General features: G+C 46.2%; 1 protein-coding gene across 2 annotated transcripts in view; it reads right to left on the reverse strand.

The window, feature by feature from the left end:
* The window catches only part of itpr2 (inositol 1,4,5-trisphosphate receptor, type 2), a 251473-nt gene extending 237475 nt beyond the window's left edge, over positions 1-13998 (reverse strand). For both annotated transcript variants that reach the window (XM_069908886.1, XM_069908885.1), the window contains exon 1: positions 13758-13998. In XM_069908886.1, the coding sequence (XP_069764987.1) occupies positions 13758-13846 (89 nt within the window). In that variant the 5' untranslated portion in view covers positions 13847-13998. The remainder of the gene's footprint in view (positions 1-13757) is intronic.
* Positions 13999-18886: the final 4888 nt, after the last annotated feature.

Genomic DNA, 18886 nt, shown 5'->3' on the forward strand with positions numbered 1-18886 from the left:
GTAGGTGATGCCGGTAGAGGACCCATGATTCGGAGCCGAACAGGAGTGTGGGTATGACAACGGCTCTGTATACGCTTATCTTTGTGAGGTTTTTCAGTTGGTTGTTTTTCCAGACTCTTTTGTGTAGTCTTCCAAAGGCGCTATTTGCCTTGGCGAGTCTGTTGTCTATCTCATTGTCGATCCTTGCATCTGATGAAATGGTGCAGCCGAGATAGGTAAACTGGTTGACCGTTTTGAGTTTTGTGTGCCCGATGGAGATGTGGGGGGGCTGGTAGTCATGGTGGGGAGCTGGCTGATGGAGGACCTCAGTTTTCTTCAGGCTGACTTCCAGGCCAAATATTTTGGCAGTTTCCGCAAAGCAGGACGTCAAGCGCTGAAGAGCTGGCTCTGAATGGGCAACTAAAGCGGCATCGTCTGCAAAGAGTAGTTCACGGACAAGTTTCTCTTGTGTCTTGGTGTGAGCTTGCAGGCGCCTCAGATTGAAGAGACTGCCATCCGTGCGGTACCGGATGTAAACAGCGTCTTCATTGTTGGGGTCTTTCATGGCTTGGTTCAGCATCATGCTGAAGAAGATTGAAAAGAGGGTTGGTGCCAGAACACAGCCTTGCTTCACGCCATTGTTAATGGAGAAGGGTTCAGAGAGCTCATTGCTGTATCTGACCCGACCTTGTTGGTTTTCGTGCAGTTGGATAATCATGTTGAGGAACTTTGGGGGACATCCGATGCGCTCTAGTATTTGCCAAAGCCCTTTCCTGCTCACGGTGTCGAAGGCTTTGGTGAGGTCAACAAAGGTGATGTAGAGTCCTTTGTTTTGTTCTCTGCACTTTTCTTGGAGCTGTCTGAGGGCAAAGACCATGTCAGTAGTTCCTCTGTTTGCGCGAAAGCCGCACTGTGATTCTGGGAGAATATTCTCGGCGACACTAGGTATTATTCTATTTAGTAGAATCCTAGCGAAGATTTTGCCTGCAATGGAGAGCAGCGTGATTCCCCTGTAGTTTGAGCAGTCTGATTTCTCGCCTTTGTTTTTGTACAGGGTGATGATGGTGGCATCACGAAGATCCTGAGGCTGTTTTCCTTGGTCCCAACAAAGCTTGAAAAACTCATGCAGTTTGGCATGCAGAGTTTTGCCGCCAGCCTTCCAGACCTCTGGGGGGATTCCATCCATACCTGCTGCTTTGCCACTTTTCAGTTGTTCGATTGCCTTATATGTCTCATCCAGGGTGGGAACCTCATCCAGCTCTAGCCTTAGGGGCTGTTGAGGGAGCTGGAGCAGGGCGGAATCTTGGACTGAGCGGTTGGCACTGAAAAGAGATTGGAAGTGTTCTGACCATCGGTTGAGGATGGAGATCTTGTCGCTGAGGAGGACTTTGCCGTCTGAGCTGCGCAGCGGGCTTTGGACTTGGGGTGAGGGGCCGTACACAGCCTTTAGAGCCTCGTAGAAACCCCTGAAGTCGCCAATGTCCGCGCTGAGGCCAGGAAATCCAGGAGCTGCTGGCAAAGAAGCGAGCTGCCCACCAGGCTCACCTTACAAAGCCGTCCTGTCCAGAGAAGAAGCAAGCCTTCCGTCGCGCATGCAGCCATCTTCAGCGCAAACTCCGGGAGATCCAAAATGAGTGGTGGACTAGCCTCGCCAAACGCCACAGAAATAATATGTGGAAAATTCACTTTTTAAAAAAAAATGTACTCAAGGCAGACTTTGATGGATTTTTGCATTGTAGGGGAATTTAAAGGCTATGGGGAAAAGAGGCAGATGGAGCTGAGTCCACAACCAGATCAGCCATGATCGTACTGACTGGGGGAGCAGGCTTGAGGGGCCAGATGGTTTCATGTTCTTTCTAAGGACAATAAAGACTCGTCTTTATCTTCTCATCTCACATTCCAGAAGGTTTTTTTTTGTCCATTCACAGGATGGTGACATCTTAGGCCACACTAGCGGGAACCCATTGGCAGATTTCTTTCCTTGAACCAGGTAGATCTATACCACAGACCTCAGACTCATGGTTCCTGAGATCAGATATTTTTAATTCCAAATTTGAACCATAGAACACTACAGCACAAAAATAGATCCTTTGGCCCTTCTTGTCTGTGCCAAACTATTTATCTGCCTGGTGCCACAGACCTGCAGCTGGACCATGGCTCTTCATACCCTGCTTGTCAATGTATCTGTCCAAATCTTTCTTAAATGTCAAAACTGAGGTGGTATTCACCACTTTAACTGGCAGCATGTACCACCCTGAGTGAAGGAGTTCCCCCTTTAAACTTTTCTCGTTTCACCCTTAACCCATGTCCTCTAGTTTTTATCTCACCTAACTTCAGTAAGAAAAGCCCAGTTGCATTTACTCTATCTACACCCATCATAATATTTCATACTTCTATCAAATCTCTCCTACATTTCAACATTCCAGGGAAGAAAAACCTAGAACCCTAGAAAATTACTGCACAAAAACAGGCCTCTTCGGCCCTTCTAGTCTGTGCCAAACAAATTTTTTTTTTGCCACACCATAGCCCTCCCAAACCTCTCCCATCCACATACCTGTCCAAATTCTTCTTAATGTTAAAATTGAGCCCACATTCACCACTCCAGTTGGCAGCTGGTTCCACACTCCCACTACTGTGTGTGAAGAAGTTCCCTCTCATTTTCCCCCTAAACTTTTCCCTTTTCGCCCTTAACCCATGTCCTCTGGTTTGTGTCTCACCTACCCTACATGGAAAAAGCCTACCTACATTTACCCTGTCTATCCCCTTCATAATTTTAAATACCTTCATCAAACCTCCCCTCATTCTTCTACGCTCCAGGGAATAAAGTCCTAACCTGTTTAACCTTTCCCTGTTACTCAGTCCCTGAAGTCCAGGCAACATCCTAGTAAATTTTCTCTGCATTCTTTCTACCTTTCACTCTTGATATCTTTTCTGTACTCCTCGACGTATGATGTGGTTACGTTCGGATAAGTCGAAAAAGTACCGAACCTACTGAACATCATAAATGTGCTCAGAGCATTTACTGTAGCCGACAGCTGGGGAAATGTATCTAAAACAAAGCCTATTTTATGGAATAAATGTTGAACAACTTTTATTCCATACAGAAAATAAAAATTTTAATCATTAAATATAGTGATAACAGCCATCGTAACTTTGAAAAATCGTAAGACGGACCACGGTAAGTAGAGGAGCAGCTGTGATAGATGACCAAAACTGCACTCAATACTCCAAATTTGTCTTATACAACTTCACCTCAACATCCCAGCTCCTACACTCAATACTTTAATTTTTGAAGGCCAATATGCCAAAAGCTCTTTACAACCTGTAATGCCACTTTCAGGGAATTATGTACCTGCATTCCCAGGTCCCTCTGTTCTACCTCACTCCTCAGTGCCCTACCATTCACCATGTACGACCTTCCTTGATTTGTCCTTCCACCTCCCACTTGTCTGCATTAAATTCCATCTGCCATTCTTCAAGCTGGCCCAGATCCCACTTCAAGCTTTGAAAACCTTTGCTGTCCACAACAGCTCCAATTTAGTGTCATCTGCAAACTTGCCGATCCAATTTACCACATTATCATCCAGATCATTAATATAAATGACAAACAATAATGGTCCCAGTACTGATCCCTGAGGCACACCTCTCGTCACAGGCCTCCAATCTGAGAAGCAATCATCCAGCACTACACCTCTGGATTCTCCTATTCAGTCATTGTTGAAGCCAATTCATTACTTCACCATGAATGACTAGAGTCTGAACTTTCCTGACTAACCTCTCATGTGGGACCTTGTCAAAGGTCTTACGAAAGTTCATGTAGACAACATCCATAGCCTTTTCTTCATCAACTTTCCTGGTAACCGCCTCGAAAATCTCTACAAGATTGGTTAAACACAACCTACCACGCACAAAGCCATGTTGACTATCCCTAATCAGTTTCTGGTTATCCAAATAATTGTATATCCGATCTCTTAGAACACCTTCTAATAATTTACCTACTAATGTCGTCAGGCTCACTGGTCTATAATTTCCAGGGTTACTTTTGGAGCCCTTTTTAAACAAAGGAACAACATGAGCTCCTCTCCAATCCGCCGGCACCACATGCATGGCGAAGAACATTTTAAATAGTTCTGCCAGAGCCACTGCAATTTCTACAGTAGCCTCCTCAAAATCCAAGGTAATATCTTGTCAGGCCCTGGGGGGGGTTTATCCACCCTTATTTGCTTTAAGGCACCAAGCACTTGCTCCTCTTTAATCTGTGTAGGTGTTATCTTTACTTCCCATGACTCAGTACCTGTTTGCTGAGAGTATTGATGAAAAAAATAATTTTAAGATCTTCCCCAACTCTTTTGGCTCCATAGAAAGCCGACCACACTGATCTTCAAGGGAACCAATTTTGGCTCTTACTATCCTTTTGTTCTTAATATACCTGTAGAAACCCTTAGGATGTTCCTTCACATTGTTTGCCAAAGCAACCTCATGTCTTGATTTATTTCTTGAGGTATTTCTCACATTTTTATACTCCTCAAGTCCCTCTTTTCCTCCATGTTGCCTATTCCTGTGGTACACCCCTCTCTTCTTCCGAACCAGATCCCCAATATCCCTCAAAAACCAAGGTTCCCTGCGCCTGTTAGCCTTGCCTTTAATCCTGACAAGAACAAACAAACTCTGTTCTCTCAAAATTTTACCTTTGAAGGTCATTGACCTCACAAGGTCAATGACCTCACAGGTCATTGCCTGAAAACAACTTATCCCAATCCACGTATTCTGGATCTTTTCACATTTCCTCAAAATTGGCCTTTCTCCAATTTAGAAACTCAACCCAGTGCCCAGACCTATATCATTAACCTGAAACTAATGACCTTATGATCACTGACCCCAAAATGTTCCCCGACACATACTTCACTCACCTTCCCTGTCTCATTCCCTAAAAGGAAATCCAGTATTGTATTCTCTCTAGTTGGTCTATATATTGATTTAAAAAACTTTCTTGAACACATTTGACCATCCAGCCCTTTTACAGTAAAGGAGTCCCAGTCAATATGTGGAAAGTTAAAAATCTCCTACTATTCTTGCTGACCTCCCTGATGATCCACATTCTGCAAGAGGAGCATACCCCTGCCTTGGCTGCCATACCCTCTGTTTATGACTAGGAAACAAATATATATATCTAAAACCTGCTCTTACCTGTGCCTACCTTCTGAATCCTTTTTGTTTCTCGAAGAGAGTGGCCCTTTCTTACTCCAACTGCACCACCACATCAGCCATTATTCATCAAAACCCCTTGATCCTTTCCACGCTGACACAGCCCACTCCAACAATGAACTGCTCTGCTGCACAGTCCATCACTTTTATAGTGATGTTTTGCTCTCCTGACCTCAATTGCCCTTCAACCATTGAACTCAATTGCCCAATCAACTGCTATCTCTGTTTGCCCTTTCCCTGAGTTTCCCAGTAACTTAGTTCTTCAAGCCCCAGGAAACCCCCTTTGCACCCTCTCAATCTTTCTGACCAAAACTGCACACAATAATCCAAATTTGGCTTCACCGATGCCTTTTACAACTTCACCTGAACATCCCAGCTCACATAATCAATATTTTCATCCATGAAGGCCAATTTCATGACATGAATGCAAATTCTCCAGCTGCTGCAGTGGGAGTTGAACCAGTGGTCTGGATCTCTGCTGGTCCGGTGACTTGGCCATGATATTGCCCATCTTCTCAAGGGGCAATGAATGGTGACCAATATGCAACGATGACAGCCTTATAGAGATTGCACTAAGAATGGCTGCCTCCAAAGAGGTGGCACGTTTCATAAAGGAATTATTAAAGCTCAATCCAAAAGTGGGATTAGTCATCAAATGAAGATTTTTTTTAAATCTGGAAGAATTCAGTGATTTGGGCTTGATTTTGATATGCAAGAAAAATGTGGATAGTTACATGGATGGTAGGGGTATGGAGGGCTATGGTCTGGGTGCAGATGATCAGCACTCGGCAGAATAATAGTTTGGCTTGAACAAGATGGGTCAAATGGCATGTTTCTGCTCAGCAGGGTTCTATGGTAACCATGACAACATATATGGAGGCAAAGAGATGGGTAAGACCACACACACTGAGTGTATTGAAGGAAGGTAGCCAGTTTAAAGTGGTGGGGGAGGGGTGAGACAGGAGTTGGGAGGTGACTGGTAGCAGGGGATGCCTCATCGCGTTTAACCAATCTTATAGAGATTTTTGAGGAGGTCACCAGGAAAGTTGATGAAGAAAAGGCTGTGGATGTTGTCTACATCGCCTTTGACGAGGTCCCATATGGGAGGTTAGTCAGGAAGGTTCAGATGCTTGGTATTCATGGTGAAGTAGTCAAATGGATTTGACAATGACTAGACAGGAGAAGCCAGAGGGTAGTGGTGGATGGTTGCTTCTTGGACTGGAGGCCTGTGCCTCAGGGATCAGTGCTGGGACCCTCGTTATTTGTCATTTATATCAATGATCTGAATGATAATGTGGTAAATTGGATTAGCAAGTTTGCAGATAACACTAAGATTGAAGGTGTTGTCTCTTTATTCTTGCTGTCTCCCCTTCAAACTCTCGGGAGCCAGGTCCATCACAAGCTCTGACCTCCCATCCATCGCAGAAGGCAGCCCCCACTGTAACAGACCCCCATTCACCCTGGTTGTAGCCTCTTGTCACTGTTACCTTCAGGCAGAAGGTATATAAGCCTGAAGTCCAGCATCTCCAGAGTTCCCCCCCCCCCCCCCACAAACAGCATCAGGCTCCTGAACCACCTGTTGTTACAATTAACCAGGGACTGCTCCAGCAATGCAACAGGACGTTCATGCCACTTTCATGTTGCCTGAGGGTAACTGTGAAAATGTATTATCTATGTTTTGTACTTATTGTGATTTTTTTTAATACAATTACAGAGTTTTGTTAAGTGTGTCAGCATTTTCAACTCATTTTAGGCCCTTACATACCTTCTTGGTTTTCTATATTTATTGTCTTTTATTTAGTTGGTAGTTTTTTTTAAACAAACTACCTATTTGGCTGCAGCAAGTAAGAATTTTGGTACACATGTACGACGTGTATGACAGTAAATGTACTACCATTATCAGATGGGTAGATCTAAGTAACTCGAGAATGAGCAGAGGAGTTTGCCCACCGTGCGTAATTTGACTTAAAGCAAGGGATGAGTGTGCTCTGCTTTGGAGATCAATCATCTTTGTATGGATTGTCACCCACGGCTCCACCAACTATTAAAGAGTGAACTTCACTGTTGTACATCATAGGCTAATTGGATGATGGACTGCAATCCAAAAGCAAAATCCTGCAAATGCTGGAAACCTGAAACAAAACCAGTGTTTGCTAGAAATGGTCAGAAGGTGAAGCATCTGTGGGGTTGGGGCTGGGTGGGACATTGTTTCATCTCAAAGATCTGCCATGCCCTGGGTTCCGGTCAGAGGACTTTGAATTGAAATGCCCACTCTGCTCTCACTGAACAGTGTTTTTTATACTGTGAGAAGAGCTGGAACAAACCACTGGAGAACACAGTAGGCCCAACAGCATCTGAAGCGGGTAGAGAATTATTAGCGTCTTGGGTTCAGGTCCTGCATTGGGACTAGGGAGGGTGAGGCAGGGGGCCAGTGAGCTGTGGAAGGCTGAGGGATGATGAGAAGGTGAAGGAACAAGAGAAGCAGAGTTGGGAGACAGGGCAGAGGGGTGAAGGGTGATGGGCAGGTGGAGGAGCGGGAGGCGTGGTGTTAGGAAACAGGAGGGTGAAAGATGGGCTGTGGAGAGTGAGGGATGATGGGAAGGAGCTCTTGCAAAGTGGAGAATTACTGGGGGCAAGTAGATAGCCTTTATGGATCTTAAAACCAAAGAACCTGCCCTCGATTCAGCATTGTTTAGTGTCTCGTGGTATAGAACAGATGTGAGATTAGCATCATTCAGGTCATGCCAAATTAACGAGGAGCTGGAGGAAGTCAGGGTCCTTTCCCACGCTGGACTTAAGAAAGGGTCCCAACCCAAAACGCTGTCTGAGCATTTCTCTCCATTGATGCTGCCTGACCCATCTAGTCCCTCCAGCTTCACTTTGTATTCTTTGGTGTAGTCCTGATTCAAGCTCTTAAACATAGAACTACAGTGCCTCAGAATAGTTAAGCCAAACCACTGTCCCTGTGCCCAAGGATTTAGGAAGTACTGCAATCATTCTGCTCTTCGAGTTGTGAGTCACGAGAAAGAGGATTCATAATAGTTCGCTTTGGCTTAGAATTCCCTGGGACCTGCCGTCAATAAACTATGTCCACAAGCTGGGCTGAAACTGGCTATATTTTGTGAAGAAAGCACATTGTTCTGAGCCTCGCTACCCCCACCCAAGCTCGACAGAACCAGACAAGAGATGCTTGGTTGAGGTTTGGATTGGCCCCGAGCAGGTTCTTGCTTTATACTTGAGTGGATCTCTGGGCGGCATCTCTCCTGGAGTTAGAGCTACTTGGGGATGATCCCCTTCGGTGATGGCAAACTTGGTTCAAAAACTGAAGATGCTGATAGACTGGAGGGACTCAGCAGGTCAGGCAATGTCCGTGGAGAGAAATGAGCAGTCAACATTTCGAATCGGATAAGTAGGAAGGGGTAAACTTAAGGGGGGGGGGGATTGAAAGAAGCTGTGGAACCCCATTATCTTGGTCACTTACTCTTCTCACTTCTACCTTCAGGCAGAAGTCTGGCATCTCTTGGATCCAGAACAGGTTTCTTTTTCCCCCAAACAGCTATCAGGCTCTTCACCTTAAAATTTCTCTGGGACTTCTATTCATGGGATCATCTTCTATTGAAGGTAGGTAGCTGGAGATTTCATTGAATGGCAGAGCAGGCTCGACAGGCCAAATGGCCTGCTCCTGCTCCTATTTCTTATTGTAACATTGCAGATCAAAGTGGGCAACCAACACAGCGGCCCGTACGGACCAGGAGGTGACTCTGGTTGTCGTCCCAGGTGACCGCCATACGGTGGAAAGATGGGGAACTCTGGCAGGAACACCAGCCGGTGTTCCGATGGCGCGAGGGCCTGACGTCAGCGCCTAGGGCCCATATAACCACGAGAGCCAGTGGAATAAACCAGCCTTGTTTTCTTAGGCTTTGGAATGTGTGTCATTATTCTCCATGTTCATGTGGCGCAATGGCTGCAACATTCTGTTTTTTGCTCTAATTGCAACTATGAATATTTATCTATCCTTTTATTTTTTTCTTTTGAGTGCTAGTTTAACGCGCACTTATCGTTTGTTAGTGTACCTGCAGTAAGTAGACACTTCACTGCACTTGCACGTGTATGAGAATAAACCCTCATCATTATCATCAATTAGGTGCAAACAGAACGTAGCGAGCTGCAGTGTCTCTTTACGCACAGAAGACTATACAAAGCTACAGATTGTTGGGAATTTGACTTCAGCTTCCCCTTACCCTTGCAAGGGTTTTCGCTAACAGGACTGCACGAACTGCAATTACAAGCCAAGGATGGAGTTTATATACTATATTCCACTGGGCGGACATCATACTCTGAAACAATGGACACAATGAAAAGCTGATCGCTTTAAAGTTCCTGTGATTTGATGCCAACACCCTTTGGCAGCAGGTTTTCCAAATTCATTTCACAATATTAAACATGATCATTTTACAGAATGAACCGTCATTTGGGAGAGGGCCCCTCCATCCTGAATCAACAAGATCCACCAATGAGATAACATCCCCTCCCTCCGCTTTCCCCACCTTCCTTCCATTACCCTATCACCTCTGGGCCCCTCCCCAGCTTCCTCCACTCCGGCAGATAATCTTTAACCTCGAGGAAGGGACAAAGCCATTTCTCACCATGGACACATCTCACTGTTTACTCAGTATTGCAGCATACGGAGTTTTTGTCGTTCTCAGATAATGTTATAGTTCAAGGACGGAAGAAACTGCAGATTGTATCGTCAAGGGCTGAACCCAAGGGGAGCAGCTAATTCGGGTCAAGACCCTTGTCAGTTTGGATGATTCAGATCGAGATCTTGTCAGTCTTGTTGCAAGCCCTGCCTGCACATAAATGTGCAGCTGATCCTAGCTTTTATAAAGAGTGCTTTGTAAGGACTGTTGTGTAAAGAATAGGAAGAAATTAAAAACAGTGGGGAGAGAGAGGGTAGTTGTTCCATTCTGAGCTGGACATCAGTGTCACTCCTGCTGCACTGTAAACTGGTTGGACTCGCTCCGTCTACGGATTGTAGTGACAGGAGTCCAGTCAGCCCGAATCTTCCACCCACATGAGATCAGACATCAGCAGGGCCCCAACTCGAACTCTTCACCAATCATCTGATGAACCCCAGTGACGGGGCATGGGGAGGCTCCAGTCTGGGGGTGGGGAATGACCATGGGGAGGGTCCAGTCTGGGGGTAGAGATTGACCTGAGGGAGTGAGGGGGCACAGGGAGGGTCTGGTCAGGGGGTGGGGAGTGAGAGACCATGGAGGGAGTCCAGTCAAGGGGTGCAGAGTGAGGGAGCACAGGGAGGGTCTGGTCTGGGTGGGGAGTGAGGGAGCACAGGGAGATTCCAGTTTGGGGGTGGGGACTGACCACGGGGAGGGTCCGTCTGGGGATGGGAACTGAGGGAGCTCATGGAGGGTCTAAATTATACCTGACGAAGGGTTCATGGTCAAAACTTTGGTTATCTTTTACTTCTTGTGGACTTGCAACCTGCTGAGTTTCCACTATATTCAAGATTGGCTGCCCGACTAACTAAGCCTCCTTAAATTTAGTTGTGTTTTGCACATCTTCTCAGGTCAACATGACCAAGGCGTGGTCTCTTTACAGTCTCAAAGGTGTGGCTGAAGTTTCCAAGGACTGGTTCTAGATATTAACCCTTTCATCAATTACTGGACTGTTGAGGCCCTCAATATTCCAACCACCAGGTAAAGCAAAACTGGGGCAGATTTAAATCTCAGGCTGTAAAAGGTGCAAATTTACGGAATCTTCAACAAGTTTAACTGAACAAAAACAAATGGCAAATTACAGTATGCCACCCAGTTTTGCAATCGTACCTCAAACCATGCACCTTTCTTGTGAAACGGATTGTAGTAAGAAGCTCGTCCAGCAGCTTAAGCATGTTAGGGCTCAAACAAAGCACTAATTTTGGGCGGGAGGTGGGGGTGTGGGGGAAGATATTGGCAGTACACATCCATAATCATATCCTGACCTTGCTGTCCTGTCCAAGATGGACCAAAGACCAAATCTAAAGGAATCCTCATGGTTGGAAGGTGGGCATTGCCTTGATGTCACGAATTACAGCATCAGCGATCGGGACCAGGGTTCAAAACCCACGCTGTCTATTAGTATCTTCTCCCCGAGTCTGCATGGGTTTCCCACCTTTTGAAAAGTACCTGAGGGTGAAGGTAAACTGGGTAGGCACAGACTCATGCTGTATATTTAAATTATTTTTTAAAAATTTAAATCAAAAGCTAATCAACCAATTGAAAGCTGCCTGCGATACCCACCTTACACTGAAGATGCTTCAACAAGTCACATTTCAAAAGGTTCATCAGTGAATTAAATGGCACTCCAGTCAAAACATCACTAACCAATGTCCAGATCCTTCTTTCTCCTTGCCTAACCACTGCTGAGCATAATGCTTGTTCTTGCATTGCAAATATTTATTTAAATGTAAATATTAAGCATCCATGTCTTGGATTTATTATCTCTTTTTAATTTATGATACAATATTGCAGTTGTTTTTCTTTATGAAGTTGCTGTTTGGCTTCAGCAAGGAGTCCAATTAACCTTCTGACACTCACTTCACTGGGAGGTGGAAGGAAACTGGGGTGTCCGGAGGAAATATACATGGATGCATATTTCTGTGCATGCGTGCATTGTAAAATGTCTACGACAATAAATGCATTATTATTATTATCAATGCTTCTTTTAACACATTTGAAAAAGAGCCAAGGAATTCCTCTCATTGATGCATAAATATTGGACACAACAAAGATCAGAATGCAAAACTCAAATAAAAATTGCAACTGCTAGAAACCAGGACGCGGAAAAGCAGGATATGCTCGTGACACTGGGCGGCACAGTGGTACTAGCAGAGCGGCTGCCCCACAGGGACAGCGATTCATTCCTGACCTCCGGAGCTGCGTGTGTGGAACTTGTGCATACTCCCCGTGCTCACGCTGCTTAAGGGGGAACTTCACACAGAGAGGGGTGGGAGTGTGGAACGAGCTGTCAGCTAAAGTGGTAAATGCGGGCTCAATTTTAACATTTAAGAAGAATTTGGACAGGTACATGGATGGGAGAGGGATGGGGACGCTCTTCACTCCCCACTTCTTCACAGGAAGAGATGGAGGCGCAAGAGGCTACAGAAACTGGAATCTGGAACAAATTTGCTACTGCTCTGCAGGGTTTTATTCAAAGCTTGCTGACTTTGAAGAAGTTTTCTCCCTTTGCTCCAAAGAAATAGAGCCCTTATTTCAAGCCAGTAACCTGTAACACAAACCCTACCTTTTTTTGGACATGGCCTAACCGATGGAATATTCACAGCAATTTTTGTTTCCAATTGCAAACTTAAACTTTGGCAACACTTCTTAACTGCAACGTGGACACTAACCTACTGAAGACTTCTCAATGTGACGATCTGCCTCTAGAAAGCAGCAACGTCATAAAGAAGCCCCAGCACCCCGGTCATAAAGAAGCCCCAGCACCCCGGTCACAGCCTCTGTCTGCTACCTTCGGGCGGAAGCTACACAAACCTGATGTCCGGCACCTCTAGGTTCAAGAGCAGTTCTTAGTGAAACACGCAAGTCAGCAGACCCTGTGATGGAGTTTAAAAGCACCAAGATGGCTGGAGGAACTCAGCCGGTCTAGCATCGGAGACAAAGATGTATTGCTGAATTTTCAGGCTTGAGCCCCTCAAGGAATAAGGTGAACATTTTGAAGGACATCTTCTCCCTCCCCAAGAGTTATCAGGCTGTTGCACCTCCCCATAACTACCCTAACCATATCTACTCTGGGACCACCTAGAGGCCTGTGTGGCCTATTGTAATACATTTGTTTTGCACTGTGAACATTTTCCTGGTCCTTTACATTTATTATCTTTTGCTTCTCCTGTTGATTTAGTTTAAACAGACTTCGTGTAATTAACTGCAGTAAGCAAGAATTTCAGGTGTATGACAATAAACTCATCAACCGACCTAATGTAATGGAAAATGACTGCAGGACCCCACCCACACACAAAATGTCCCAGCAGAGCACAAATCCCATTACAGCTGCAGGGTCCCGATTGAGAATGTGCTGAGCTCCAGTCCCTCTCCCCACAGCAGCCAGGAAGGGTCCAGCACTGCTTTCCCCGAGCCGGGTAAGGCTCCTCGCCTGCCAGCGAGGAAGCGTGGGTTGAAGACCCACGGCTGGGGGCGGTGCTGAAGGAGGTGTCCCAGCGGGAAGATCCCCCCCCCCCCCAACTCTGTGAGGAGGCGTGGCCTCCTTTAACTCCGCCAATACGGGGCTGCCTGCGGGATGTTCCCCTGTCCCCTGACTCGGACAAAGGACCGGGGTTGGGGGGGGGGGGCTTCAGCCGGCGAGGCAATGAGCGATTTCGGCTTTCGCGACCACTTTGAGGGGCTTCCCCCCACTCCACCGCCTGCAGCCCGCGATCTCCCCCCGCCCCGGCCAGGCGCCGTCTCGCCGCGGTCTGTCGGGGTTCAGGGAGCGTGTGTGCAGCCGGCTCGGCCCCTTCCCCCCACCCCCCCCCAGCGCAGAGGGTCGCTCAAACTCACCCCAACGTGCTGATGAAGCCGTTGACAGTCCCTTCGGCGTACAGAGACACGATGTCCCCGATGTGGAGGAAGCTGGACATCTTCTCCATCTTCTCATGGTCCAGAGCGCGCCCCGGACTGGGAGTGGGGGGACGGGGGACGGAGAGGGGTGGCCTCCAGCCCGACCGAGCGCAGCTGCCGACGCGGAAGTGTGCGGGAATGCGAGTCGCAGGCACTGCCTCCAAACGCTTCGGCTCCCCACACCTCCACTTCCGCGTGTGAACAGCCCCGCTCGCTCACTTCTCTCCTCAAACTTCCCGCACTTCTTCACCCTCGCAAATGGCTCGGCCCGAGATGAAGCCAATGCAATCTCACTGAGAATTTCAGCCTTGACATGAAAGCCGATTCCAACATCCCCCTGGAGGCTGAGACTGGACGCCTCGGGGTGCAGCCCAAGGAGATGGGGGAGATGTTGCACAGTTCTCCTTCAAGGAGAAAGCGAAGGATCTGGGTCAAGTGAGGGAAAGAAGTAGGAAGTTCATGGAAAGGACGATTTCTTTTAACCTTATGAGCTCTCTCTCCCAATTCATAATATTTCTCGGTCCTCCCAATTAAATTCTCCGTTTTATAAGTCTGCACCGAATTGTAATACCCCGTGGCGGGCTGTGAGCGTGCGCAGCGAAGAGACTGAGACGACAGGCTGCGAGCTCCGGTAGCACAACCGGCTCTAATTTGAATCTCACGCTGCGGCCTTTAAGCCCCGTCTCGGGCCCTCCCCTAATGTCCCGGCGCAAGTGCATACGCGACCTTCCGATCTAGACCAGAGGAGGTGGTCCGGCGGCGCCATCCTTGCCGCGGTTGCCCCGCCGAGCGCGCGTGACGAGCGGGGCTGGTTCGCCGCTACAAGCATGTGCATCACCACAATGTTCCTTTCTGCAAATCTTCCTCTAAATTCTTTTTTTCCAACTTACCTACTTCTTTAAGATAATCTTTCTTAATTTTAGTCGAAAAACATTATTTGACCTCTCAAATAAGCTTTTAGAGCATCCCATAAAATAAATGTATCATCAACTGAATCAATATTGACATCTAGATATTCCTGGATTTGATTTCTTATGTAATTACAAAAATCAACATTTCTTAACAACAAAGAATTAAATCTCCATCTCTCAGGTGAATTAATCTTTTCAGAACCTAAGCATGAAACCAATAAAGGTGAATGATCTGATACAATGTAAGCCTTATATTCTGCACCAATAGCTCATCCTTGTAACTGAGCTGAAATTAAGAACTCTGTTCTAGAATAAGAATCAAACCTAAAAGAATAAAATGATTAAAGAAGAGGAAGTTCTGGCACTTTTGAGGAAAATAAAGGTGAATAAGGCTCCAGGTCCCGACAAGATATTCCCTCGGACCTTGAGGGGGATTAGTGTAGAAATAGTAGGGGCTTTGACGGAGATATTTAAAATGTCATTCGTAATGGGAATGGTGCCGGAGGATTGGGGGTTAGCTCATGTAATTCCATTGTTTAAAAAAGGTGCCTGGAGTGAATCTAGTAATTATAGGCCTGTAAGTTTGACGTCAGTGGTGGTAGGTTAGTTAGGAAGGTTTCATCGCTGGGTATTAACATAGAAGTAGTAAAATAGATTCAACAATGGTTGAATGGGGGATGCCAGAGAGTAGTGGAAGCCGTTGACTAGTGGTGTACCTCAGGGACCGTTACTATTTGTCATATACATTAATGATCTGGATGATACTAAGATAGGTGGAGCTGTGGATAGTAAAAGGTTTCAAACCTTGCAGAGGGATTTAGGCCAATTAGAAGAGTGGGCTGAAAGATGGCAGATGGAGTTTAATGCAGTTAGGTGTGAGGAGTTGCATTTTGATAGGGCTAATCAAAATAGGACATACACGGTGAATGGTCGGGCATTGAAGAATGCAGTAGAACAGAGGGATCTAGGAATAATGGTACATAGTTCCCTAAAGGAGAAGTCACATGTGGATAGGGTGGTGAAGAAAGTTTATGGTATGTTGGCCTTTATAAATCAGACCATTGAGTATAGGAGCTGTGATTTTATGTTAAAATTGTACATTGGTGTGGCCAAACTTGGAGTATTGTGTACAGTTTTGGTTGCTAAAGTATAAGATATCAACAAATTAGAGAGAGTGCAGAGAAGATTTACTAGAATGTTGCTAGGGTTTTACATCGTCTACGTTATAGGGAAAGGTTAAATAAGTTAGATCTTTATTCTTCGGAGAGTAGAAGGCTGAGAAGGGATTCGATTATTTAAAATTATAGGGGTATAGAGAGAGATGACATAGAGAGGGTGTTTCCTTTAAGAAAGGGGGAAATACAAACGAGAGGACAGGAGTTGAGAGTTAGGAGTCAAAAGTTTAGAGGAAACTTCTTTACTCAGAGAGTGGTGGGTGTGTCGAAGTGGCGGAGGCAGGCTCGATATTAGCATTGAAGGAGCAGTTGGATATGTATATGGATGGGAAAGGAATGGAGGATTATGGGTCGAGTGTCGGTCAGTGGGGTTAGGTAGGAGAAAGTGTTCAGCATGGACTAGAAGGGTCAAGTTGGCCTGTTTCTGTGCTGTAATGGTTATACGGTTATTCCGCTGCCCTGGCTTGGAATTCTGTTACTTGGTGAGATTTCCCAATCTTTTAAATTCAAAATATTTCAATAGAATCCCCCTCCTTCTCCTAAATCTTTTAAATTCACCACCCAGCTGCATTTAACATAAGATGTCCGGTGCAGAGCTGTGACAATGCTTATGTCAAAAGTGCTGTATTTAATTAGTGAATCAGTTTGAAGGTTCAAAGTTCCTTTTATTGTTGAATAATAATATAAACAATGTCATGCACATGATATGCAGGCAATGTCAAACATTCCTTTTATGATAACCTTTTCTTGATATGGAGCGGCACGGTTGGCACAATGCTCTTACAGTGCCAGCGACCAGGTTCAAATCCCACATTGCCTGTAAATTCTCTCCACGTCTGCAATTTTCCTCCGGGTGTTCCAGTTTCCTCCCACTGTTCAAAACATACTAGGGTTGTAGGTTAATTGGCTGTAATTGGGCAGCACCGGATTATAGGCCAGAATTAATATAAAATTAAATTTAAAAATTAATATCCTTCATAAAACCAGAAGACATAGGAGCAGATATAGGCCATTCAGCCCATCGAGTCTGCCCTGCCATTTAACCATGAGCTGATCTATTTTCCAATTCAGCCCCACTGCCTGGCCTTCTTCCCGTAATCTTTGATGCCTGTGAGGACAAACAAAGAGGGCCATGAACATTGCCCGGTGCCCCCAATAACGAGAAAGAGAAACAAAAGAAAGTCCCTTCAGAAACACTGAGGGTCTGTGAATTCACCTCCAGCGCTCCAGCAGCCACTGTAGCCACACAGGTTCACAATCCATTGGCGAATTGGTTGTCAGGTAAGCTTGTAGGCTGAGTCGGTGGTGAAGAAGGCGAACGGAATGCTGGTATTCATTTCAAAAGATAGAGAAGAGCAGTTTTGGGCTCCTCATTTAAGAATGGATGCACTGATGTTGGAGAAGGTTCAGTGGAGGTTCGCAAGGATAATTCAGGGAATGAAAGGGTTATCATGTGAGGAGTGTTTGACAGCTCTTGGAATTTAGGAGAATGGGGGAGGATTGTATTGAAATATTTTGAATGTTAAAAGGGCATGGACGGAGTAGATGTAGAAAGGTTGTTTCCCATGACAAGAGGAGCGAAGGGCGTCCATTTGGAACAGAGATGTAGAGGAATTTCTTTAGCCGGGGGCGGTGAATCTGCGGAATTTGTTGCCATAGGTGGTGGTAGAGACCAAGTCCTTGAGTGTATTTAAGATAGAGATTGATAGGTTCTTGATTAGCCAGGGCATCAAAGGTTAAGGGGAGAGGCCTGGGTAGGGGGGCTGAGTGGGAAAATGGATCAGCCCATGAATAATTTGCAGGGCAGATTTGATGAGCTGGATAGCCTATTCTGACTCCTATATCTTATGGTATCACATACAACCCTGAGTTTCTTTTTCCTGCGTGTCAGGCAGTATTTTAATTTATTGATAGTGCAAAAAACTGTATTCAAGAAAAGGTACTTATAAAGAAAGAAAGAAATGTAAACAAACTGACTGTGTAATACAGATCCAAACTTCCAATAGGATCAGGAAGCTTTCAGTGCCTGAGGCCCTTCAGGAGTCCTTCTTGGCCTCAGCACCTTTTCATACCCTGTTTCAATACCTGGCTCCCACAAGCCAATCCCCAGCATCCCGCAGCCTGGTGTGACTGCAAATCCCCAGCAGCTCACAGCCTGTGTGGGTCCTTCAGCCGCTGAGCCCAATGCTGGTTCGGTGCCGTATTCGCCTTACTATTGGGTCTTCTCCTTCCCAGCAGGGGCAATTCTTCCTCCACTCCGCCCCGCAAAGTCTGCAACTCCCCGTGGTCCGCTGCCCAGCGCGCACCACCATCTTTGTGATCCGCTGCCCAGAAAGTGCCATCATCCTGGGCACAAACCTTTGAGGTTGCAGGCTGTCAAAAGAAACACCGTCGTTCCTCTAACAGGCTGTTTAAAACCGTCGGCACCATGACTGGGCAGTAAGCACCGTGTCTCCGCTTCCTGCTGTCCCGGGTCCACACCAGCGGCAGTGCCCTGCCACTTGGGTCGGGACGTTGAGCCAATGCCGACCCCAGTCATCACAATTGTCCCATGTGCAGGGTCCTGTAACTGGGTGAGAGAAGGAGGGGCAGATACAAACCCAGGGATGGAGATCAGTCAAAGGTTCTTTGTGATCAGGAATGGGAGGGTATGGATGTTTTGGAGTCTCAAGATGTAGTGAAGAGAATCTCTGTCTTCCAGTCAGTGTGGATGAGAACAAGGAATGTAGGGAAGATGAACAAACCCACCACAAAGCTAAAGGCAGGGTCCATGGCGTGAGCGCATTGCGAAGGAATGTGGTGGTCGTGGCTATAGATCATGGAGTAATCAGGCCCTTTGGCCCACTAAGATATCAGTATACTATTCCCAATTTACTCTCCCCACTTTGCCACCCCCAGATCCTGTCTCCACCTACACACTCGGGGTACTTACAGCAGCCCAGTGACCTACCAAAGGGAACACAAGAGCTGAAGATGCTGGGGT

The sequence above is a fragment of the Narcine bancroftii genome, chromosome 13 (assembly GCF_036971445.1).
Source record: "Narcine bancroftii isolate sNarBan1 chromosome 13, sNarBan1.hap1, whole genome shotgun sequence".
Lineage (NCBI taxonomy): Eukaryota > Metazoa > Chordata > Chondrichthyes > Torpediniformes > Narcinidae > Narcine > Narcine bancroftii.